At 40.9% G+C, this 25344-nt stretch overlaps 1 protein-coding gene across 2 annotated transcripts in view; it reads right to left on the bottom strand.

The window, feature by feature from the left end:
* Kif5c (kinesin family member 5C) overlaps positions 1–25344 on the bottom strand; it is a 162924-nt gene that overhangs the window by 81330 nt on the left and 56250 nt on the right. For both annotated transcript variants that reach the window (XM_005007702.4, XM_003478704.5), the window contains exons 2-7: positions 23246–23336; positions 15189–15262; positions 8347–8451; positions 4159–4207; positions 3807–3862; positions 2991–3078 (exon numbers count right to left, since the gene is read on the bottom strand). In XM_005007702.4, the coding sequence (XP_005007759.1) occupies positions 2991–3078; positions 3807–3862; positions 4159–4207; positions 8347–8451; positions 15189–15262; positions 23246–23336 (463 nt within the window). The remainder of the gene's footprint in view (positions 1–2990; positions 3079–3806; positions 3863–4158; positions 4208–8346; positions 8452–15188; positions 15263–23245; positions 23337–25344) is intronic.

The raw sequence follows: 25344 nt of genomic DNA, 5'->3' as shown, positions 1-25344 counted from the left end.
CATATATCTTACTATATGCCAAACTAAAATCAAAATGAGTCAAACAATTAAATCATAAATAGAAACACTCAACCTACTGGAAGATAAAATAAGTAAAACTCTTGAAGTTAGAGATGTAAGAACCTTCTGAACAGAATACCAGTTGCATAAGAAATAGTACCAATAATCAACAAATCAGATCATATCAAATTAAAAAGCATCTGCACAACAAAAGAGCAACCAACAGAATGAAATGATAACCTACAAAATGGGGAGAAAAAAACTAGCCAGCTATTCCTCAGACAGAGGACTTATATCTAGAATATACAAAGAACTAAAGAAAGTTATACTTCCCAGAAAATAAAAGACCCAATGAAAATGTAGGCAGGGGAAATGAATACAAACTTCACAGAAGAAGAACAAATGGCTAACAAACACCTGAAGAAATGTTTAACATCACTGGGCATTAGGGAAATGCAAATGAAAACAACAATGAAACTCCACCCAGTCTCAAGAATAGCCATCATCAAGAAATCAAATAATAATAAATGCTCACACGCTTAAGGAGAAAAAGGAATCCTTCTACATAGCTGTTGGAAATGTAAACTATGGAAATCAGTATGGGGAGTTCTCAAAAAAACTAAAACTAGAATTCCATTTAACCCAGCTATTCCCCTTCTAGATATCTTCCTCCAAAAGTTAAAGATATCATATTGCATTAATATATGTGTACTCATCCCTATAGAAGCACAATTCATAATAGTTAAGTCTTCAAAGCAACTACATGTCCATCAACAGATGAATGGCTAAAGAAAATGCAGTATTCACACACAGTGGAGTACTACTCTGCCATAAAGGTAAACAAGACTTTCGTAAGAAAATGGTTGCACTTTAAGATCATAATATCAAATGAAATCAAACAGACACACTGGTTGAACTATCACAAAATTTTTCTTATATGAGAAACTCAAAATACCAATAAAGATAAAAATGAAAGATAATAGGAAGTAGGGAAGGGGATCAAGAGATGGGGAGAGATGAAAAAGATGTTTGATGAACATTTTTCAACTCCATACAAGGAATGTAAATAAAAATAAATTTTAAAAAAAATTTTCAGTTGGAGAGATGAAAAAGTTCTGGTGGTTATTATGATGGCATTAAATACAATCTGAATATAGTATATAGCACTGTACACATAAAAAGAGTTAAAACAGTGCATTTTACCACAATAAAGCAAAACTTGGCAGATGATAAGAACAACAATAATGTTTTGGAACAGCAGTTTTGAACTAGAGGCTGTTACGGTTTATACCCATATGTCTCCCTAAAGCCTCATGAGCTCATAGGTGGTACAGCTTTTCAGAGCTGGTGGATCTAGGGGGTGTGACACTAGGATTAAGGCTGTGTGCTACTAAATCAATCCACTGACTGGAATTAGCATAGTTCTTGATGTGGGTAATGGTAAGGACCATACGAGGTGTGGTGGTACCACCCAATGGTTTATAGCCTGGATGGGATAAAAGGGAAAGGGAAGTCTGCTTCTGCTGCCTCTTGCTGCCTTCTGCCTGCCATGCCATGAACTGTTTCTACTCCGCCATCCCCCTCTGCTGTGCCACCCTGCTTCAGAGCCAGCTCATCGTGGACTGAAAGCTCTACAAACTGTGAGGTAAAATTAACCTTTCCTCCTTTATGGGATTTGAGAATTTTGTCCCACCAATGAGAAAAGCAACTTAGGGGCCAAAAAGGGCTATCAGGTATGCTATAAATAATTGACGACTAACAACAACTTAAGAAACACAATTATTAACTTCTTTAGTTGTGCATATTTCAACTAGGAAAAAAAGAGGTAGAGTTTGACCTCTACTGTATCCAAATGTAGGCTCACCTGTTAACTTTGCCATATATATGAATATCACATGCTACGTTGTTGGGTGAAGAAAAGATTGAGAATCACAGTTCTGGCTCACAGAATCAGGCCAGTCAATGACTAACTCTCCCGTGCCACATAAGAGTGAGCTCACCACCTGTCCAGGTAGCAGGCTTCCCGGGCAGCTATGAAGATGAGAGTTTTCTGTGCGCTAGGTCAAGCCTGCCTCCCTGGAGCCTTGGTCATCCTGCAGACCACACACTGAGATGAGAAAGAGCAAGCTGGCCCTCCTCCCAGTGTCACCTGGAACATGCTAAAATACACTCCAGATTGGTTTTTCTCCTTGAAGTTAGAAATGCTTAGTTCCTTCTGCTTCACATGCACTTTCTCTCATTTTCCTCAGGGAAGAAGAAAGATAGAGAGCCTCAGTCTTTACATGGAACCTGCACCACCCTGGACACCCGCATGGCTTCCCTGACACACGATACACACACTGAGGCGGAAAGTGCAGAGCAAAGGAGCTGCTCTGAGGGCATCCACTGCCAGCACAGCATCAGTGGCTGAGCATCTCCTAGCTCTGCCTTCTGACTTCCTCTTTGTCTTTCTTTTCCCTTTATACAGAAGGCGGAAATCTCACAAGATATCTCTCTCACATGTAGGACTGGCATGTAAAACTTGTTGGGTTGATTAAAAAAAAAAAACCATGAACAGGGGCCTGGGAGTTAGCTCAGTGGTGTGAGCGCCTGCCTGGCAAGTGTGGGTCACAAGTTCAATCCCTAGTACCAAAAAAAAAAAAAAAACAAACCAAAACCATGAACAGTAACAAGGTTAAAATAAACAAACCTAGACACTTACTTCTTACTCTCTTGGCTGATTATTTTCTTTAATGTTTAGGCTGAGGCCGCTATCAGGGTTCAGTGAATCTTACCTAACATTTCAAGACCTCAGAGCACTCCAGACAGCTGAAGACCTCTTTCCCACAAGCACCCAGATACACTGGCACTGCACATGCCTGGGGTGTGCTCAGGCTTTCCACCTACCTTCTCCGCTTTACTGCATTTGTAGCTCATCATCACCCTTCCTGCTGGGAGACAGACATTTGCATCCTAAGTGACAGGGGAGGAAACATCACCACCACACTTACTCGTTACAGCCACATGTCGGTTTGCTTTGCCTTCATCTATGACATCCATGACCTCCTCCGGGCTTGACACAAACCGCTCCGTGCATCCCTGGAGTAGAGTCAGAATCAGTTGTGTTGACCATCAAACGAATTGAAAAACAACAATATTTTGAAGCAGCTAAACTTTTTCCCAATTCTTTCTGGAGGCACAAATAAATAAGGCTGCAGTGCTGATCCAACGTCTCATCCTTGCCTTGGGCTTGAATTCTACATTAAAGCGAAACCTAAGCAAAATCTAGGAAACCAGAAGTAAACCAGAAAAGAAATGCTGGATTTTCCTAGGTTTTTGAGTACACATTCATAACCAACAAAAATACGTGCTGAATACCAAAAATAAAAGAACAAAATCAAAGAGGAATGGATGAGGTACTGCTTTGCCTTTTTTATTAATTTACTATTGCAGCCATCAATAGACACTTTGAAATTCCAGAAATAATAGTATGACAGAATTCCCCTAACTATAAAGTATAAACTACTGTACTTCATAACAAAGTCTCTTCAAATGTGAAAGCATCAAATAATAATTATTTACATCAAAGGGTCAGGGGGTGTGCTTCAGTGCCCAACACTAAAAAAAAAGTAATGATTTATATAAAGATGCAAGTGAAGAAAGTAAACATTCATTTTGACCAGATGAGTATTAAATATAAGACACATGACTAAGTATCTATATGCCACTTATAGATACTATCGTGGGCATCTTACATATTACAGTAATTACTTTGACAGTGACAAGAGAAAACTCATTCACATCACCAATGAAGTCTTCCCTCCTACCTTTACATATGGAACTCTGTTTTTATCTTCATGAACAGCCAAGTTGGTCTTGGATACTACAAAGATAATGATGACATGAAAAAAAGAAAAAAGAGCTTAAAACTCGCTATTGGAAGAAAAATACAAATTGTTACAAAAGATAGGAAAATCTACTGCTTTTACAATTTGCAAATTTAAGCTATGGCTGAGAGTGAGCATATAATCTGAAGGCATGGGAACTTTTCCGTAAGTTTAGGCAAGGGAACTTTTCCATAAGTTTTCAATTTCTCAATTGGAAGTACTGGAAATTATTTTGACCTTCCTGAACTTTTATTTACGGAGCAAATAAAGAGAAGCATTCAGGGTTACTCACCATCAAGTAAGTCCCTTATTTTGTCCAAGTAGATCTCAAAATAGGAAACCTGATTAAAGACAAATTGACATTGGAGTAGAAATGACACTCTATAATTCAAAAACATCATTATTAGATGTTACAACAGCTATGTCCCGCGTGACCAAGTGAAGACCCAGCATTCTGAACACAAAGCTGCAGCCAGCTCACTTGTGCCCACCTGCTTCCTGATTGTTTAGCCTGCTGAGGACATCGCTGCTAAGTGTGGACCATTGTCCAGCCCATGCCACAGCTCCCTGGGTCTCTATTCATATGCTATTTACCTCATGAGTCAGACAGACACTTAAAGGAGAACTCTAGGTTTCATCATAGATGGGCAGCAAGCAAATTTCTGTACATGACAAGAGTCAGAATATAACCACATCCTCTGCAAGTAATTTTCAAAAATTAATGGCCCTTACCTTATCATTCAGTAAGGTGAATGATACTGAATGATACTGATAGCTCATCAAAACTAGGGGAAACTACAATCCACACACTTACATGAAGGAAGAGAGACAGGAGAGGGCAGTGAACTTAAAACTACAAGAGTTCAAGAAGTTAACTAGGAAAGAGCCTGGGAAGGCAGCCAGGTTTGGAATCTAAGAAGGAATCTAAACAAAATGTGGATTTATTAGAAGATGATTAGACTATGAAAGGAAAAGGAAGGCTTTCAGGTATTTATTCCCAAGCATCAGCCCCAGCACCACTTGCATTAGCATCACCTACAGAATTTGTTTAACTTGCAGAGTCCTGAACCCAACTGCAGTTTTACTAGGAAGCTCTGAGACAAGCTCTGAGCTTCTAAATTCCCCATGTGACTCTTATGCTGGCTGATGACTAACTATGTGGTTCTGGGGATTTAATTCACACATAAATAAGATTCTAGAATCTACATCTTCCCATCTGTCACATGAAGCCATTAGATTTTATGATGTCAAAAATTTCCTCTAGGGTTCTGCACTCTGCTTACATCTGCCAGATAAACTTTTTCTCCCCACTATTCATAAGTGTTTTTTAAATACAAATAAAGGGCAAAAAAGAGAGTATAGTCATGTGCCACATAACAATATTTTGGTAGCAGTGGACCATGTCATGGTCCCTTACCAATATAGTGCTAGTGACATCATAGTTTCCTTAATTTGTGTGAGTCCACTCTGTGATGTGTGAAGAATGACAAATCATCTAATGACACATCTCTCAGAATATAACCGCTGTTAAACTATGCATGACTGTAGCTATAGAGCCGGCTGTGACGACATGAGTGAAATTATTCCACATCCAATTTCAAGACCAGCTTGCCTCTAACTGGAGAAACTTGAAGACTCCTTAAACCAGTACTAATCCTTGCCCTGATTCAGTTCTGGTCTGTTATTTTTGTGTGCCTCAGTCTGAAAGTATCTAGCTTCTCAGTTCCTGTGAGACTGAAGGTCGTGGCTTTGAACCCTGAAATCTGCAGCTGGGCATCATCTCCTGGTTGCCTGTTTCCCTAACCACATCTTCTTACTTGAACTTTTCTCCAATGGCCCTTTGTCTCATGCACACACATACCTGACATTCAAAGATTCACTGTCTCAATGTTCTCTACTTTCAGTGTTGGAGTCATTTAGTATTGTTTTGTGTTTTGGGTGCTGGAGATGAAACCCAAAGCCTAGCACATGCCAGGCGAGTACTCTGCCAATGAGTACACTCCAGCCCCTCAATATTCCGCATGATCTCTCAAGCTGCTACACTCCCCACAGCCTGAATCTTCAGGGGCCTTTTTGGTCTGCAATCCTATACATCTCTAACCTGGCGTTTCCTGCAGACAACTCTACCCTTGTGCCCACCTGTTCAACTTGTTTCACAATTATCTAATCTTCCTTAAACCTTTTCTGTTACCTCGAAATCTTAAACATGTGACCTTATTTCCATAGATTACATAGAAAATTAAGTATAACTAAAGAGTAGTTACAAAGTAGCCACTGCAAAATCCGGCAGTTAAGATCTTGTTCACATTTAAAGTAAGAAGCAGAATGCTGGTTTATTAATTTCTGCTTTTGGTCGGGAATCTAATTTTGTTATTCTGTCACTTCAGATACTTTGCGAGACCAGGAGGAAGGAAATAAATAGGCATAGTTTGACATTAAGCAATAACATATTCAGAAATAACATTTAAAGCCTCTGTGGGATTCATTTCAAGGAGCAGATTTTCAATACTTCCTTAACCGGCCCTCTAGTTCAAAATACACAGTAGTCAGCAGCTACCTGGTCCACATATAACTATTATTTATGAAACAAGTAAGCATTAACTACAAATGAAAAACAGGAACTTGAACTACAAAATTCAGCTCCAGAGATTTAGAAAGTGTTGCTTCTCTCCTCCCCCACTTCATACTAAAGCTGTTTGTATAAGAAGATTCTAACACAAGACACTATTTCTAGGGTAGTAATTGGTTTAACATCTTATTCCAGGATTATCACATAAGAACTCTGCAGTAGTTTAAAGTATTTAAATGCAAGCAGTCTTAAAGGAGCCCTAAGCTTCTAAATCTTGATCCCATCAAAGCAACAAGCTTCTGTATCCTTAGATATAAAGAAGCCTGGCAAATTGAAGCAGACTTTAACCAACAAAGGAAACTGCAAGGGAAAGTGATTTGTTAGATATCATTTATAATTGGGCAAACAGTTGTTGCCTTCATTTTATATAATTCAGGGAAAGTACATAGCAGAAATAAGGAAGAAATTTAGTATAAGTAAGGAAGAAGTACATGTGGCACTGGTCAATTCAGGGTCAACTCATAACTTAGGCCATCCACTGGTCCACCTTTGAACTTCATCTGTCCCAATCTACTGAGCCTAACAAACCAAGGCTCCAGCTTTCAGGGAAATCTCTCGGCTGATCTGCTTGGTTCTGAGGCTTCTGAGAAAGGCTCCTTCTCTCCCCATCCTGGCACCCCAACCTCTAGTGACAGCATGAGGAGTCAGACACCCTGTGCATCCTGGACAGAGAGAACCAAGGCAAGGGGGCGCCCGCCTTCAATGAGCCCTTCCTTCCTAGGAGGATGCGGGTTTGGAGGTAAGGAATGCAGAACAGGAGTGCCGTGTCGCCCATCCCCAACCAAATAAGAGACAGGTGATCTGGAATAAAAGAAAGGCAAGCAGAAAGAGAAGCTGTAATGGAGACAAAGCTTCTATTAGGGCGTGGGGAAAATGTTCTGCAATTAGATAAGGACTGTGATTGTACAATTCTGGGACTATACTAAAGCCTAACAAATTGTACATTTTAAAAGGTTGAATTTTCTGGTATGTAATTTATATCTCAATTTCTAAGTTAAAGAAAAAAGAAAGAAAAGAAAAGCTCAGATTTATTTCTTCCTCTCCACAGCCTCTGCTCTACGCCTATTAGATTCTGTACCTGTACACCTTTCCTCCATTTGCTTAGACAAACGGCCTTCAATAGTTTGCAAACAAGAAATTCCAGTGAATACACCTCAACTACCACATTTTAGGATTTAGCAGCTAAAAAAATAGAGTAGAAGTCTTACTTTCAGTTCAAATTTAAGCTAATACAGAGGTTTTAGTTAAAACAACCACAAAGAGGAGAAAAATGATGAGAATTGCCTTCCCCAATACTTGGAAGAATATGTTCCTAAAACACTAACCTGTCATACCCCAAATGATAAATGTATGTCCTCACATAGAGAAATATAGTACAGCACACATCTCCTTTGCAGAGCTGCATTTTACTCAACTAATTTAGCTCAACGTTTTTAAAATCAAATTATTTTCCAAGCTTATTTGGTCATATTACCCTTTTCTTTGGTAGCCTATCTATTAATAAATAATACAAGGGCTTATGTTCTGTGGAACTCACTTTGTCCTAAACTAAACACAGACATATTCTAGTCAATGCTACAGAGATCCATAGAGTGAATGGTAGAATTTAGACATCAAGATGATTCCATCCTAAGAAGGCCTTCATTTTCGTTATCTGAGTATTTCAAGCAAATTATCCAGATGGCTAAGTTGGCCAAAGTCATTAAATAAATAGGGCTCTGCTTCCCACAGGAATTAGATAAAATCATCATTTCAATTAGCTGAAATCATTTTTACATCTACATAAAAAAAAGAAGACTGAACAACATGATTTGGGATTTCGTGTCTTGGTACTCAAGCGATAGCACTTACCTTGATATGAAACTCCAAGTTCTCATCCATAGAATAAATATGGTCAAAGATATCATGTGCAATCCTTGGGATGATCCCCATGAGTTGAGGATCATGCAGCTTCCCCTAGTGGGTGAAAAATACAACATAGACAGTGAGAGAGGGGGAAAGGGAGAGGGGGAGAGGGGGAAGGAAAGAGAATTCCTGGCTTGTCAACCAAAATTCCATGGAATAAGGAATACTTCCTGGGGTCTACCTGATGTGCCAACAGATGAAAAGTCTATCTTAATATGCTCATGTTTTTTTACCCAGCAGGAGGTGTTCTATTAAGTACTGAACCTGGACAATATCCCCTTCTGCTGCCACAGATCAGTGTGTAAGTCGGTAGTATACGGATGAGAAGAAAGAAGGGGAACAAGAGAAAGAATGAGAACACATAAATTTTATTTGTGGTTATTCTGAAACAAATGGGACCTATGAATCCAAGTAAACTAACCTTCATAAATGAATCATCTTGAGAACGGATAGACTTAATTTTATTAGTTATCACTGTTCATAAATGTCTAAAGAGCTTATTTTCCAAAAGTTTTCATGTATCATTTTCCAGACCACTCAAGAAGATCTGTTTCATCAATTTATTTTTAAAATCTGTAATTCCAAACCTAAATTATTCCAAATTATTTTTGGCTGTTTCTAATTCATAGATCCACTTTTTAGGATAGTTTCACATTTTTTTCCACTTCTCATTTTATCTAGGAGTGAAGGGATATATTTAATTTTTATACTATTTGAACTATTACTAGATCATTTTAACTCCCAGAACTCACCACTAACTACCTTTCAAGACTTTCCAGAGATGGCAAAGGAGGTAACTCAGTGATACTGTCCTTACTTAGCATCCACAATCAATCCCTGGCACCACCAGAAGGGGTCCCCCAGCACCACCACACAGGATCTGACAGCAATTTCCAAAGAAGGGTTCCAGAAATATTAAAGGCCATGAATGCAGCACGTCCTAGGGGTGCGGCCTCCAGAGAGCCTTCTACTTTCAGAGTTCTCTCACGTGTGTTAAACAGCCATCAGTGCACACACAGTCTGCAAGTCTGTAGCGATCAAGGCAAATATATACTCAGAGAATTTTTCTAAGTCTTTGTAAAGTTACAAAACCCTAGGAACAAATGCAATGAGAACAAAAGCTCAAAACCGAGTTGTTGCTTCAGTCTCCGAGGCTGCCCACCACTGCCTTAACCATTCTGACCCACATCTTTGTTCTAATCAGCCCAGAGCTTAGAAGATCAGTTTTTTCTTCCTCAGTGAATACTCTTTATTCTTCAGAGTTTTACCACATACTAACCTCTAAAGGTGCAATGTTGTAAAGCTCTGAAGAAAAAAGAGTAAATTAGCAAAAATAAGAACCCATGTGAACCCCAGCACTAACAACAGGCCACCAAGCACCTAGCAACACAAGTCTTCCTTTGTAGACTTGAATCTGGACTTTCACTGTGTTAAAGGTATCAGACACTGGATTTAAACATGTCTGGCCTCTGGCAAAATTCTCTGACCTGGCCAAAAGGGTGAGAATTCTTCTGGAATGCCTTCCAATATAGAGAAAGATAAGTCATTCAGAGTTTTACACTGTTTTTTAGTTTGACTATATACTTCCTTAAGATACAATGCCAAGGCATATATATATTTCCACCTACCACTTAGGATACTTAGGACTATATTTATTGCACAGAATTAGTGCAGAGTTTAAGTTAACTAAGATAAAATGAAGTGCCTGGTGTCATAGGAAGGGCTTAATAAATGTTCACTTGTACACTCAGTTCACAGCAGGTTCTCTCTCGGTAGTTGTTGAGACCTATATGGCATATAAAATCTAAAAGCTCACTTCTTCTCCAGACCATTACTACATATCTTAGGAAAACAACACGGAATGTTTGAGAGCAAGAGTCTTCATCTTAGTGACTTAAATCCCAGAGGCTGTCATACACAAGTGACCAACCGGACCATAGCCCATATGCTCTAAACTGTGGAGATTGTTGGCTGAAATAATCACTGTTGGAGAAAAACAGGTCTCATTTTAAAAAAGAAAAAGAGAACACTTCTCCTTCCAGTCAAATGTCACAGCTCCACTCATCCAATCAAAAGACTTCCCTACCCAAACTTCCAGTGCTCTTGAATAATTCATGCAGTCCTTTAGCTTCTCCTCTGGTCCACAACCAGAGAAGAATGAATGGTATTCTAAAAATCCTTTATAATTGACTCAAGTTTGTTTCCTCAGGTAGTTTCTCTTTCAACAGGTTATCATCCAATTGATTCCTGTATTAAAATGAGCCCAATGAAACAGTAAGAGAGAGAGAGAGAGAAGGAGAGAGAGAGAAAGAAAGAGTGTGTTTTTATGTGGGGCATGAATACCATGTGCTGTGTTATGTGTCTATGTGTGGCATGTGCACATGCAGTGTGTGAGATGTAAGAGTACATGTGTGTGTAATATACATGTATGTGGTCAGTATGGTATGCGTATATTTTGTAGTATAGTATGTGTAAGTGATATATACAGAGTGTATCAGTGTGTGTATATATATGTGGAGTATATATGTTTGTGTGTGGCGTACATGGGATATGTGTGTGTGCTGTGCATATGTGATGAATGTGGTGTGCCTGTGTTGTGTGTATGTGTGCACTGTGTGTATGAATGTCTTCACTGGTTCTGTGTACATGCACAGACACACAATGCACAATCTCCTCAGGCCATAAACAGTAGTAAAGAAGTTGAGAGCCAAAAATTCAGGGCACAGAAAAGCCCTTGCAGTTGGGGTAATAAGAGATGGCTTCCTTGGGAGGCACTAAGTTGGGAGCCCTCACTCGAGGGCTGAGTGGGGTTGAGGATGAGCAGAAAGGATGTGGACAAAAAGATGAATAAAGTCGCAGGACTGAGAAGTAACAGTGCTCATTCAGAGAACAGTGAAAGTATCCTCCAGCTAAAGGATCAGGAATGAACTTGCATAGCAAAGACAACTGCTTCTTCCTTTTGTACTTCTCTGAGAGCAAGCAAGTGAAACATTTTTATAACTGAAACCTGTATAGCTCTCTTCAAAAAGTTTTCCCACTAAATATGACCTTCTAGAGTAGGCACAGAAGAAACAGGACCCCAGTCACTGGCCACCAAACAAGGCTCTCTTTGTTCAGCACCTGTGGCCCCCTGGCCTCCTAAGTAGGACAGAGTTTCCTGAAGCACTTAACACGGGGAAGCAGGCAGCCGTCCGCACGTGAGCACCATGCACTCCAGCTGACTTTGTTCCTCCGCTGCAGTAAGCTGCACATTTAGATGGTCTCCAGGGGTTCCTCGGAGCAGAAGGAAAATACAGGAGTCTCCAGCCATCTGTCTCAGTGTGCTGAAGGCCACAAAGCAAGGTGTGGGGCTAAGAGATGCCCTTCCTAGCATCAGATACAGGGTCAAGTTCCTGATCCCAGCAGCTGTCAGCACCCCAGCACCCCCCCCTACATAACCCAGGGACCCCAGACAAGTCCACAGCCCCTTGCATGGTGCTACCTGCCATGGTTAGCCAGTGAGTCACATTTTTTACTAAAAATCCACCTTATGTGCTCTATCACGAGAAGCTAATATTTCCAGTTTTATGTAGGTTTATCTGTTTGTTCTCTTCAATAGATGGTAATGGAATCACCACTGGATGTCAGGCCCAAAATGAGGGGATTAAAATGGAAAACAGTTTTAAAATGTGTCAGCTCTGTCCACTTAGGGAGTTAACATCCTCTTCTGAAAGTCTTTGAAGGATCATAATGTGTAATTCTGCATATATAAAATTCTCCTTTTAGAGGATGCAAACCTGCAGAGGTTTTTAACTTAATTGCATTCCCAAGTCCTGGATTTCTTGGTCTCCTGCAGTCTCTATGACTTCAGCTTGGGGCTCCTCTTTTGCTCTGCTTCCCTCTTAAAGCACCCCCTGCCTTCCTCCAATCTATAATTACCCTACAAAGAAAAGGATTCAGCAAGGAGGCTAGTGGCAGAAGGAAACTTTGGGTGTGTGCATATGTGTGTAAGTCTTCAGAGCCACATGAATCTTTTCCAACTGCAGGCATAAATGTGTGATCTTCAAAAGACACAATAAAGAAAAGCAACTCATTATAGCAACTATTTGAAAATAACAAAGATGCAGAGACATTAGAATTTAGCCAGCGGCAGGTGAGACCCCGACAGAATCCGGGCCCCCTGCCGACCCCAGGAGTTCTCTCTCTGTGAACACCAGCAGGTGCTGAGGGATAGGAACCTTTCATTTAGCAAAATGTCTCCCGTGTTAGTATTAAAAGGCTGGCATGTCTTGTTCCTATAACCCTACGCCTATCCATTCACACCCTAGAAAAAATATTATTCTGGGGAGAATTTTCTCTCTTGATTTCTTACAGTTTAAATTTCTGACATTTAGCAAATACTTTATATCTCTGAAAGATAAATTAAGCTCAAAGCTTAAAGAAGCACTCTTACAAACATTTGCTAAGAGTTTGGGAGATTTTAAAAACTGAGGATTTGTTTTCTCTTTTGTATTGTACTAGTGTGATAATTTCTTCAGAACTGCAGAATTGATAGATTTCCTCACAAGATGCCACCTCCTCTCTTAAAACCTAGGGGAAAGTGTCTTGTCCACAGCTACCGTAAATGTGTAACTGTGACTTTTCTAGTGTCTAAAGGCTAAAGGTCTGGAGCCCAGAAAGTTGAAGGAAGGCAAAGGGCCCAGGTGGATACAAGGATGGCACGGCCAGTGTTTCCCAGATGTACAGCTGTAGACCACAGATGCAGAGGCAGGGGCCTTGAGCCCATGGAGCTCATTTCAGGAATGGTCCTGCTTGAGAAGCGATGGCAAATAAACCTGGTTTCTTTAATCCACAGTTTCTGAACCACTTTGTCTTCAGCAAAACAAGTGAAAGAGAGTCAACACCGCAGAAATGAGATCCCCCGGTGTCACATCCCACACTGAAAACCAGTGCACACAGAACATCAGAGCCCTGAGGATTTTAGCCTCCTGCCTTTGAAATCACCTCTTCAATAGGAATGATTCATAAGCTAAACCTATTCTGCGGCAACCATCTCAGTGCTGTTCCCAGGAGGGATTCATAAATGAAAAAACCTTAGCAGGAAAGATTAAGGATTCATTTTACCCTGCAACTTGTAAGCTCAATTCCCCAAACTCCCCGTGCAGTTTCTTATAATCCTCACTCTCTACTCTCCTTCCTTTTCAGATAGAACCAGCCTTCAGGAGAATTATGTAGCTCCAAAGCCCTAGAGGAGTCCCTGGTAAAAGGTAGGAATAGAGGCAGTGGAGGGGGCCAATTCTGTCTGAGAACAAGACTTGTTTAGAGGACAGCCTGAAGTCACAGGGCTCCAAAGCAACAGTGTGACCCGAGGGCACATCCTCACTTGTCTACAGGATCACAGGTGAAAGTTAATGAGTGGGAGGCTCATTGTAAGTTCACATTCACTCTCCGTGTGCCGAAAGCAGACTCCTCAGTCCACTGAAAAGCCCAGCCATGCACGTGGGGTCCTCAGGGCTACCTCACTGGTACTATTTCAAATATTTTATGGAGTCCCTCCTCCCTGACAGCCAATACTCCTTGCACACGAAATGTTAAAGGCTAGGGTTGTAGCTCAGTGGTGGAGCTCTTACCTAGCATGTGAAAGCTCTGGGTTTGATCCCTAGCACCAAACAAAAACAACAACAACAAAAGTAAACAAATTTAAAGGGGATGGCGACCAAAACTGTGAAGATTCTTGCTCTCGGAAAGCCTGCATTTTACGTTGTGGTGACAGTCACCCAATGATGCCAGATCTTCAGAATGTTCAGCCTAAGATGGAAAAACTAGAATTGTGTGAAATCATCCTATTTTAAACACTGCACGATTTTTTTAAACCACTGTGCAAGCTAAACAAAACTATGTCTTTGAGCTGAATTTGATCCATAACCAACTTCTTTAAATCTCTGGCCTACAGTTCTTTATTTACTCTAAAGAGGCGCCCTCCCCAGAGGCCCTCTCCAGGGTAAATGACTGTTATAACAGGATCCCTCGGTTATGCTGTGCTCCAGTCCATAAGGACAGTCTCACCACCATTCATCCTAATTTGTTTCTTTTTCTTCTTCCTCTCCTTCTTCCTCTTCCTCTTCTTCCTCTTCCTCTTCTTCTTCTTCTTCTTCTTCTTCTTCTTCTTCTTCTTCTTCTTCTTCCTCTTTTTTATTTTTTTCAGGCAAAAGGGATCACTAGGGCCTCATGCCTGATAGATACCTGTTGCACCACTGACCTACACTCCCAGCCCTCATGACTATTTTCAAATGGAACTTACCATTACACTTTAACAGTTATTAACAAAAGATATTTTAAAATACTGAACTCCTATAATGATACACACCTTTAATGCCAACCCTCAGGAACTGAGGCAGAAGGGTCACCAAGAGTTTGAGGTCAGCTTGGGTTACATAGTGAGTTCAAGACTAGCATGAACCACACAGCAATACCCTTCCTCAAACAACCAAATTAATAATAATAGCAATAATAACAAATGTAATTTAATAGTATTCTTGTGCTTCTTTTTTTTTTTTTTTCTTTTTTTCCTAGTACTAGGGGTCGAACTCACGACCACCTGCTTCCAGGGCAGGTGCTTATGCCGCTGAGCTAAATTCTCAGCCCCTTTAATAATATTCTTAACACTTTACAATTCATCTATTTTAAAGTTTCTCAAAGACATAACTAGCCATCTCTGTTGTCCAGTGAAGAAGCCATGTCCACCTCTGCAAGCACCCACTGCATTCAGTCATTTCAGAGATTGATGTTACAGTGCACTGCAATCTTACCTCCATGGTATGGGTCTTGCCTGATGAAGTCTGTCCATATGCAAAAATGGTCCCATTATAACCTTCAAGGACATCTGTGTGCAAAAATAATTTTTTAATTAAAATTAATTCATTACTTTGAACCTATGGCTGGTGTTGTTTCATATCTTAAAACTACAGTTTCCAAATGGCCACCTATTCACACAAATGATATATATCAACCTGTGTATCTTACTTACTTAGAACTGTAAGGTAAGAACAGAAATGAGGGCTTCCATAATTCCACAAAGCGAATAAAAATGAACTCACATTTCTACACAATATATTAGTATAGAAATCAGTGAAGAAAGAAGCAAAAACTCCTTCTTTCAGTAACATTAAAATTAAAGGAGAAACATCATCCAGAAAATCTTTTTAGTAGAATACTTGAGTCTCCTATACATTGATCACTTGAGAAAAGTTGGGGGCGGGGAACATTACCCAAATTCTGTTTCTAACGTGAGGTTAAATTAGAATGTCTACCTGACGAATCATCAGGGTCAGCCAAACCCTGACCAGGCCAGCCCTTTGGGGAGATTTCTCATGGGGCCCTCAACATAGCTCCCTCAGAACAGCCTCAACTAGAACGGAGGAGGGACGAGGCCCCTCACTGTAAACTGAGCCCCACAGGAACAATCCAGTCACCTCAGAAACCAGTAGAGCCTTGACTTAATTTTAATGCCTCTGTATTTCAGTGTCAGTAAGTAAGGTGGCCCAGGCCCGTCAGCATGAGGAATTTCTCTTAATTACACAATGAGCACACTGTGCAAAACCACACACAGGGCAGACCAGCTTCCGTTTCACAGAGGGGTACGAGAAAGCATGCAGAGCCATGTTTTCTGCTGCAGAACTGAGTATTATCAGTGGAGATTCTTTCAAAGCAGCAGAGGTGATTACAATATACTCCTTTCTATCTTCCTCCTATATACACACAAGCATCATGGAAAAGGAAACAATGCATAATTAATATGCCAACCTGCCATCCTGCAGCAGAATAGAAAGTCTTCAAGTACAGGAGCAGTGAGGGCTAGAAGAGGAGTCTCACATGGAGGTGTCCTCTTAGGATTATGCAAGAAGCACAAGCCAAGCAATCAGCTCTGTCCATTCATTTCACATTTGGGATGACAGAGGGAGGAAGCCTCTGAATTTTAATATGCTTGTTTGTTTCTGTTTTGCTTTATAGCATTCTTTAAACTGTTTAAATATACATTATATTGATCTGAGGTTGTTGGAGTGTGAACTGGGATCAGGAAATAAAGAGGATTTTCGTTTTTTGTGCTTTTAATCCTAGCAGCCCTCACAGGTTGCATCAAGCTATCTCAAAAGAGGAAGAGGGGAGGGAGGAAGGGAGAAGAAAAAAAGAAGGAGGGGGAAGGGACGGAGAATGTTCCCCCATAAACATTTTCCCTGGTAACAGCAGAAAGCAAAAACTGAAGAAGTCAATGTCAGGGCTAGAGGTTCATGCTTTGGTTTCCATGAAAATGCCAATTTGTTTAGAGAAAAGATTCCTGGGGCCTGAAGACAGGGCCAGAGCACAGTGAACAGAGTGTCTCTATACTAACCGCACAGGTGATTTGCTTTAAGAGGCCGAAAGAAAAGAGGTCCCCTCCTTTGGTTGGGGTTTTCACTTTGTATATTAATAACAAGAACAACTCTAGACAATTGAGATGCTGGTTAATACTAAACTTTCATTTATTAGAAATTAAACAGCTCCCCACAAACTACACAGGCCTTCTTCATTTATTTGGATTTTTTTTAATAGCTCCTCCCCAATCATCGGGATTGAACCCAACGTCTCTGCACTGAGCTATCACCCCAGAATTCTTTGAGGATGGTTGGTTTTGTTTTTGTTTGGTACTGGGTATCAAACTCACAACCTCATGCTTGCCAGGCAGGCACTTATGCTGCTGGGCTAAAATCTCAGCCCCTACAGTCTTCTTTGTCATTTGGGGGGGGGGGGGGGGGGCTGCGATTTGGTCTCACTAAATCACTGAGACTGGATTAGAATTTAAAATTCTCCTGTTCCAGGGTCCCAGTGCTGGGATTAAAAGTGTGTATGCCACACTCAGCAGTTTCTGTATTTTAACCTGAGTATGAAGGGCTTTGTGGCCCAGGACCAGATGCTAAGATAACATTAAAAATTCCAAAACTCTTTTGATTGGTGCATTGAGACCATTTACATTAATGGTTATAACTGTTATACGCTGGTTTATTGTTGACATGTTATCTCTCTGCTGTTGCATCTTTATCTTTCTGTTCTGTTTAATTATCTGCTTTGCTTAGTGGTTTTTTCCTTTGTGTATCTAAACTGTCTCTCAATATTTTTTGCAGGGTTGGCTTGGTGTTCATGAAGTTCTTCAGCTGTTCTTTGTCATGGAAGTATCGTATTTCACCATCGATTTTGAATGATAGTTTTGCAGGGTACATCAGTCTAGGTTGGAAATCATTTTGCTTTAGGATCTAGAATACTTCACTCCATGCTCTTCTTGACTTTATTGTTTGTGCTGAGAAGTCTGCTGTGATTCTGATAGGTTTTCCTTTATAAGTGATCTGTCTTTTCTCTCTGACAGCTTTTAATAATCTATTCTTGTGTTGGATTTCTGGGATGGTGATTATTGACTATTTGGAGTTCTATAGGCTTCACTGAACCTGATGTCGGTTTCTGATCTCATGTTCGGGAAATTTTCAGCTATTACTTCTCTAAATATCCTCTTGACATCCTTTTTGTTGTCCCTTTCTTTTTCATTAATCCCTATTAATATTATGTTGTTTTTCTTTGCATCGTCTTGCAGTTGTTGAACTGTTATTTCCTGATTCCTTGTTATTTTTAAAAGATCTTTCCTTTCCTGTTCACTAGCTACAATCCTGTCTTCAAGGTCTGAAATTCTATCTTCACTTCAAGCTGCGCATGGTGGTGCTCATGCCTGTAATCCCTGCACTTGGGAGGCTGATGCAGGAAGTTGCAATTTAGAGACCAGCCTAGGCTACAAAGTGAGCTCAAAGCCAGCCTGAGCTGCATAGCGAGACTGTTTCTTAAAAAGACATAAATAAAAGATGCCAGGACTGAGATCTGGCCGCATGACCCCCACTATCCATCCTACAAGTGCTCATTCCCCCAGGAGGCCCCAGGGAAGTGGCAGTGAGCACCCTGCCCCACTCTAAAGGCTATAGTGCAGAGCCCAGGCCCCCTTGATAAGGACCTCGGGCCACTGTTAGTCGCCTGGCAAGAAGCGCAGCAGCCAATCTGAATGAGGCCACCCCTCTGTCCACTCCCACCAAGTACAATGTACAGTCCTACTGACTGCTTTTTGGCGGCTGCTCCTGAAACCCCTGGGTCACATTTATGAAGCTGAGAGCCCAGTGGCAGCATTGCTTTATTTAGGAATAAAGTGCTGGTGTGTACTCAGAGAATCCATTTTTCATGGCAGTGTCAACAGTCAGCGAAACTGCTTGCTTACTTTCTTTCAAAATTTATCACAAAAAAAAAGAGAGAGAGAGAACAATATAAAACCCCATTAGAACAAACTGCAGTTGGCCTTTATAGTATTCACAATCGCGCTACAATTAACACATTGTTGGAGAGCCTCTCACATTCAAGGCTGCGCACAGCTGATGCGGCCCTCAGTGCTGAAAGAGAAGATAACATTAAAGAAAAGATACAGCTCTTTGAACCCAAGGTTTTCTATTTTCTTTCAACTCCAGATTCTGGGAACTTGCTTTTACAGTCTGCTTTATTTTCAGTGGTGAGGAGAGGCAGGGGGAGTCGCCCTGGGGCTACAGGAGAGGGGGGATCAGGGAAGCCAAGGACCTGTGCTCAGCACTGCACAGAGCTGCACAGCCCCACCTTCCCCCACATGGCCCACAGAAAGGACTTTCATCACATCGAAAGACACACAGTTCCTGGGCCGAGGAGTGCATTTGTTTCACAGTCTCTGCTGAAACAGAATGACTTTCTACACGCTGGCCACATTCTGCCTGACAGAACTTTCTTTGTAATGGGGTCTAGTGTAATGTTATCTAAACTTGCACCATACAGATCCCTGCACCCCATAAACCCGACCCATGTCCATCAGCAGCCAGGCAAAACCCAGAGAGCTCTCACTGAAGGTGCCAAGAGAGCAGAGAGAACAGAGGATACTTGAAATTTCTCACTGTCTCCTCCTGCAGCATTCAGAAGCATAGGGTGCATGCTGGGTTCCAAACTCGCCACATCAATCCTCCTGAGGAGGCTGCTGCAGCCTCTTACCACTGCTCCAGGCAACACAGTGGCCTGTCGGAGCACCGGGATATCTGACCACAGCAGCTGACCCCAAGCGTCTCACCAGCCATCCACACCACTCCCACTGTCCATGGCAGCAGAAAATGGATGCAATCCATCCAGCAAAGAAGGCTGCACGCAGTCCCTGTGCCCTGGCAGGTGCACACCTCAGGATGGGCAGGCTGCAAGGCCCACGGAGCTCTGGGACCACAGCCACCATTCTTTTCCCTTTATGCTCCACCCATGCCTCTTTTTCAATACATTCATATGGCCTGATAGAAAAGGATCAACTGATAAAATAATTACTTTCTGATTGTTTTCAAAAGCTCATGTGGACCCACCAGGAAAGTAAGCCAGGCTAGTTGAGAGTTAGTTAGCCAAGAATTAGTTAGCCAAGCCAGGCTGTGGCCAGGTTACTTCAACTCTCTGAGTGTCCAAGTCCTCTTTAGTTTAATGATATTAATAACGATCACACCTCATAAAGTTAAGATTTAAGATGCAGTTAGACATAACGTACATAGGGTGCACATGATAAAGAATATTTTTAAGGTATATTCTTCTCGAGTCACACAGATAGATAATAAAATACATCTGAGTATATCACCTTAAGCTTAAAACTTTTGAGCCCACCATACCTACAAGACAAAGTCCATGGATTTCCACCAAACTCAGATCCAGCCTAAATTTTGCAGCCTCAGTCACCATCATGCTGCTCTGCAACCTCTGCCACTCTACACTGCTCCAGCACACCACATAATTTGTGATTTACACTTTTGCTATTCTCTCTGCTTGAATAGCCCCGCTATAGTCTAGGCTACTCAGGGTCTAACCAAGCCAAGAAGACTTCCTTCATTCTCCACACCCTCTCCCCTCCCCACTCATCAAAATTCAGTACAGAGTGGCATTCTTCTGCATCGCTCTAGCATTTTCCACATACCCATCTTAAAGTACAGAATTCCTATGTGTAGGTATGCATTTGCCTCTTTCCCAATACTCAAAAGTTTCTTGCAGACAGCTTTGTGTCTTGGTGATTCCAGTTCCTGGCGGGGTTACCACATGGGTAGTGCTTAATATTATTTGCAGAAATAATGAATGAAGTTCAAAAAGCTCAGAACACCAGAAACTACCTTCTCTAACATCTGGATAGTTCACTTCTAGTTAACTTGGAAGGCAAGTGCTTACATGGCTTCCACAGACTGGGTCACATTTACCAGGACTTCAGCAAGAGCATCCAGTAACCATGGTGTTTAATTCCTAGGTTTTTCACAGGAGCCTTGCTATTTAGTTGTGCTGGTACTCACAAGGCTACAACCTGTTCTTAAAGAAGTGCAGAATTCGGGGCTGGGGATTTAGCTCAGAGACATAAGCACCTGCCTTGCAAGCAGGCAGTCATGAGTTCGATCCCTGGTACCGATAAAAAGGAAAAAGACAAAAAAAAAAAAGTGCAGAATTCTGTGTGCTCTCAAGCGGCATTTGAAAACATATCAAGAAAGGAGTGATGATGATGCCAGGACTCTACAATCTGAAATACTAAAAAGGAAGTGAAGTTATAGAGAACAAAACTCCAGTTAAAGGGAATCTTTAATATCCTCAAAATCATTAGGGGTTTGGACAAACTTGGGAAGGAAAACTCACCAGTTCATCACATTACCATATATCAGGGGTAACCTTCAAGATTAATTAATTGATTTGAGTCTCAACTTCCAGGGAAAAAAAGCACCACCTCCTAGTCCTGACTTGGGAAGAGCTCCTCGGGGCTAAGCTACCTCAGCATTACTTGGTAATGCACTCCGAGGGTGTCTTGCTTTTATATCTATATTTTACATGTGGATGCAGAAATATATGCCTCATTCCTCACTCTAGCTTTGGTGGATATTTTTAAAACTCCAATCTAGACCTCATCACAACCTAACCACTTTTTTTCAATGGCTAATAAGGTATTCTTTACTGCTATCAAATGAGTATGCTCATGTTATATTTATGGTGCCCTAGAAATGCCTATTTATCATATCATGTCAGAGCCTGATTTTATCCTAAGTAGTTTTCTTTATGGCTTACTATATACGTAGGGAATCGAGGTAACCAGAATTAGGTCCTATCTTCACAAGATATTCCTGGGGACTGCCTATTTCTTTTAAATTATTTTTAAACAAATACACAAAAAACATTAAAAATACATACCTTAATGGGATGGAACAGTAATTTCATCCCTTAGAAAAATCCAAACATTAAAAGGGGCCCCAATATCTAGTGAATAAAGACTCAAAGATGTTATTATTGTTTGTTAATCACAAGGTTTTCTTCATGGAATGCAGTCACTCCTAATTAAGTGCATTTAGCATGGGTGGGATGTATTTAAATGGCCTTCATGCTTAGCACTGCATGTGGTAAATACTATTTGCTTCTGATAATAAAAGAGGAGAGAAAAAAGGAAACGTGGCACATTTATGATTAATCTTACTTTAGTAAAATATGAATGAATCCAGCATTACAGAAGAAGGAGGGCTGAGTAGGAACAAATGAAGAAGAAAGGCTATAAAAAGAAAGAAAATATGCTTAAATAAAAAGAGAAGCAAAAGAGTAAAGAGAAGACAAAAAGGAGCTCAAATTCAGGCATAATTTTTTCCTTCAGCTTTCAAGCATAATCTCACTGGAAGACCTTCAAATTTAATTGATTGTCTGCAACAAGAATGTGAACAACCTTACATCTCAGCAAGGAACATTACATACTGACATGAGTCTCCCACACAGGTGGCCAGGGTCAGAATTAATCTACCAGATGGACCCAGGGCTGATTTCCATGAATTTCAAATAGTTAGGTTAGTCAGCTTAGTCTCTAACAACCAGCAAATCTAAAACAGCAGAGTATTTTCTGCTTGTGTTTGTCTCTTTGGCTTTTTAAGTCCAAAACTATCTACCGAAGTGGCAGCATCATGACAATTCAAACCACAACTGGCACAGCATTCAAATTAGATGGCAAGGATGTGATGATGAAAAGTCAAAGAGCCAAAGATGGCTCCCAGCTCTGTCCAGATGGCAGGCTCTGCCAAGGCAAGTGCCAACCTGCCCCTGCTTTGAAAGGGCAAGGTAGAACAATGTGTAAATTGCTTCAGCTCCCTGCTGTTTTGACACAAATCCTCCAGGGCCAAGGTCAGTCCCAGAGAAAAGAACCAATCTCTGAGGCACAAATGCAGGCTTGAGGCTACCTGTTTGGAGGAACAAATGTCAAGATCTGGGTAGGATGGCTGGGAGAGGGGTAGATGGGGGCGATAATTAAGGAATGCTGATGAGCAAGAATAGCTCAATAATCAGCAAGCTGACGTGATTTTATGACAGAAAATTCCTTGATGGCAAGTATTTTTCGCATTTCGCATTCTTTTAGAGAGATAGTCATAAAAAAGGAGACATGCACAAAATAAATCAGCTAAAAATGTACAACTGGAGCATCTCCTTCATATGAAAAAAAAACACAATACCTGTAGTATTTTCAAACCATTACAGAAGCAGTATGACCACAGCTTACCACTGCTTTTAAGCTTTTAAAGGGATAGAAAAACTCTACCAAAAAGGCATCAAAATAAATAAAGAAAGGAGGTAGCAAGAGACTGAACAACTTGACTGACATCTCAGCAAATCAAGGCCAAAGCAAGGCTGTAATTCAGTTTCTAATTAGTAGGCCCCTGCTTACAGTCAAGGCACATTGATTCCTGGGCTGCAAATATCACTTAATGTTTTCCATTACTCTGAAAGGCCCAGGAGGAAATAAAGAAATAGCACTTACCTTTGACAATTTGCTTCGCACACGCATTGTAAACCTGCTCTTGGGTAGTATTGGGCGGCAGCACTCTGTCAAAGACATATGGCTTCCCTTGCTGAAAAAGACAGACAAAAGAAAGAAATGGGTGGAGAGAACACATTAGAAGTTGAGGAATAAAAAGCATGAATGTTAGTAGTTAGACCACAGGCACTAAATCACCAGCCCTATTCTTCAAAAGCAGTTCCTTATCTTCCTAGGGAACTTTCGCAGTATGAACCACATATGCACTGTGTGTATGCATATTGTGGGCCAAGAATCTGAGAGAAAAAAATATAATCTTAAATTTGAATCTCTTTTTGATGCAAGGTAAACTGACAGTTCATTCATTTATTTGAATATGTATTAGTCGAGAGCTTACACGGGACGGGTTGACAAACAAACAAGAAAATGTCCTGCCCTTGAGAATTGTTCAAGTGAATGGAACAAAGAGCTAATAAGCAAGAAAGCAAACATGGGGAAATGGAAAGTGCCCAGGTATAAAATGAAGGGACAAAGGGATGACAGATCAGACAAAGAAGATTTTGCTGAATAAGTCCCCACCAGGTCAATCTTGAAAAGAATCAGAAAGATAGAGGTTCGGGATGAGACGTGGAAGAACATTCCAGGCAGAAGTATAAACAGGAAGCAAAAGGCCTGGTGTGTTTAAAACACAGGAAGGTGCTAAAGGTGAAGTCAGCAAGGAAATCAGAAACCAGTTCATGTAGAGCGCTGCCAGCCAAGGTCATACGCTTGGGTTTTATTTAATGGGAAAACAAGAACAGGTTCTAAAAGCTGCTCTTAATAGACAGTACTATGGCTTTTTGTCACAAACAATTCAAGTATTTAAGGCTTCTGAGACAAAAGAGGCCCTTCTGTGCAGCAAAACAAGAGATCCCTTACACACACACACACACACACACACACACACACACACACACACAAATGGGATCTTGGAATCTGGTTTGATGCTGCATCACAGGCAATTCTAGAAAGAAAAACAGTAAAGAAGAAGAAGAAGAAGAAAAGAAGGAGAAAAAGAAGAAACCTTTACGACAGTGCTATGTGAGCCCTGGTAATCAATCAACATCCAGTAAGGCGTTATTAAGTGTTTTCATGCCAGGCAGGGCTGAGGGCTGCAGGAGGCGGATAGGTAAGACACAGGTCCAAAAGGCACCTCCTCTGGACCAGCACTACGCAGGCATGCAGTGAGCCCCTGCGCACTCCTGCAGTCCCACCAGGAGGTCTTTCAGCTTCCTTTCCCCAAATAGCAGAAGACAGGAGGGAAGACAAGGGAGGAAAGGAGATCAAAAAGCCTCCTTCATTTTGCCCCTCACTTTCTATAAGCAGCTTCAAACACCAGCAAACGAGAATAACCCAAGGACAGGCTGACTCCCTGAAAAGATAACTGCTCACGAGGGAGCCAAGCACGCGGCTTGTTACATCCCATAACCTTCACACACAGTAAGCACAGAGCTGTCAGGCTGGCTTACTGGTTTACTCATTTACCACTACGAGCAGAGTGGAATGGTGGTAAAGTGCCATGCCTTAGGCCTAAGGCTTCAATATTAGTTCTTGAAAATGGGATTCAGCAAACCAGGTAAATGACCTACTTTCAGTTTGGTGTTAGAAAAATGCAGAATTTTCAGGTACCATAAAACTCTGTTTTAATGCATAGCAGCAGAACCAGGATCATTTTGCTAAACTTATAGAAAGGAAACATTTTCTAATGTTTTACTACCAGTTTTGTTTCCTTTTGCAGTAAACCAAATAAATATTTCTCAACACAACCCATTGCCAGCTCTCATCCCTATTAATTTCGTCTACAAAATTCAATTGTCAGTAGGGTAAAAGGTGAGAATAACATTTACAGAGTTTGCCTGAGTATGTAGCATTCATCAAAACTTCTGGAAAGTGAAGGCAGCTTTGCTTATTTTAAAACCCACCATTTTGGGCTGGGGATTTAGTTCAGTGGCACAGCACCTGCCTGTCAAGTGTGAGGTCCTGAGTTTGATTTCCAGAAATAAATAAATCATTAAATAACCACCATTTCTCTAAACCTCATGAGAGTTACCAAAAAAATAAAT

Source organism: Cavia porcellus, unplaced genomic scaffold (assembly GCF_034190915.1).
Source record: "Cavia porcellus strain 051 isolate PalLab524CR breed Dunkin Hartley unplaced genomic scaffold, mCavPor4.1 scaffold_12, whole genome shotgun sequence".
Lineage (NCBI taxonomy): Eukaryota > Metazoa > Chordata > Mammalia > Rodentia > Caviidae > Cavia > Cavia porcellus.
The sequence above is the reverse complement of the archived record's forward strand: the minus strand, read 5'-3'. Positions and strand labels throughout refer to the sequence as shown.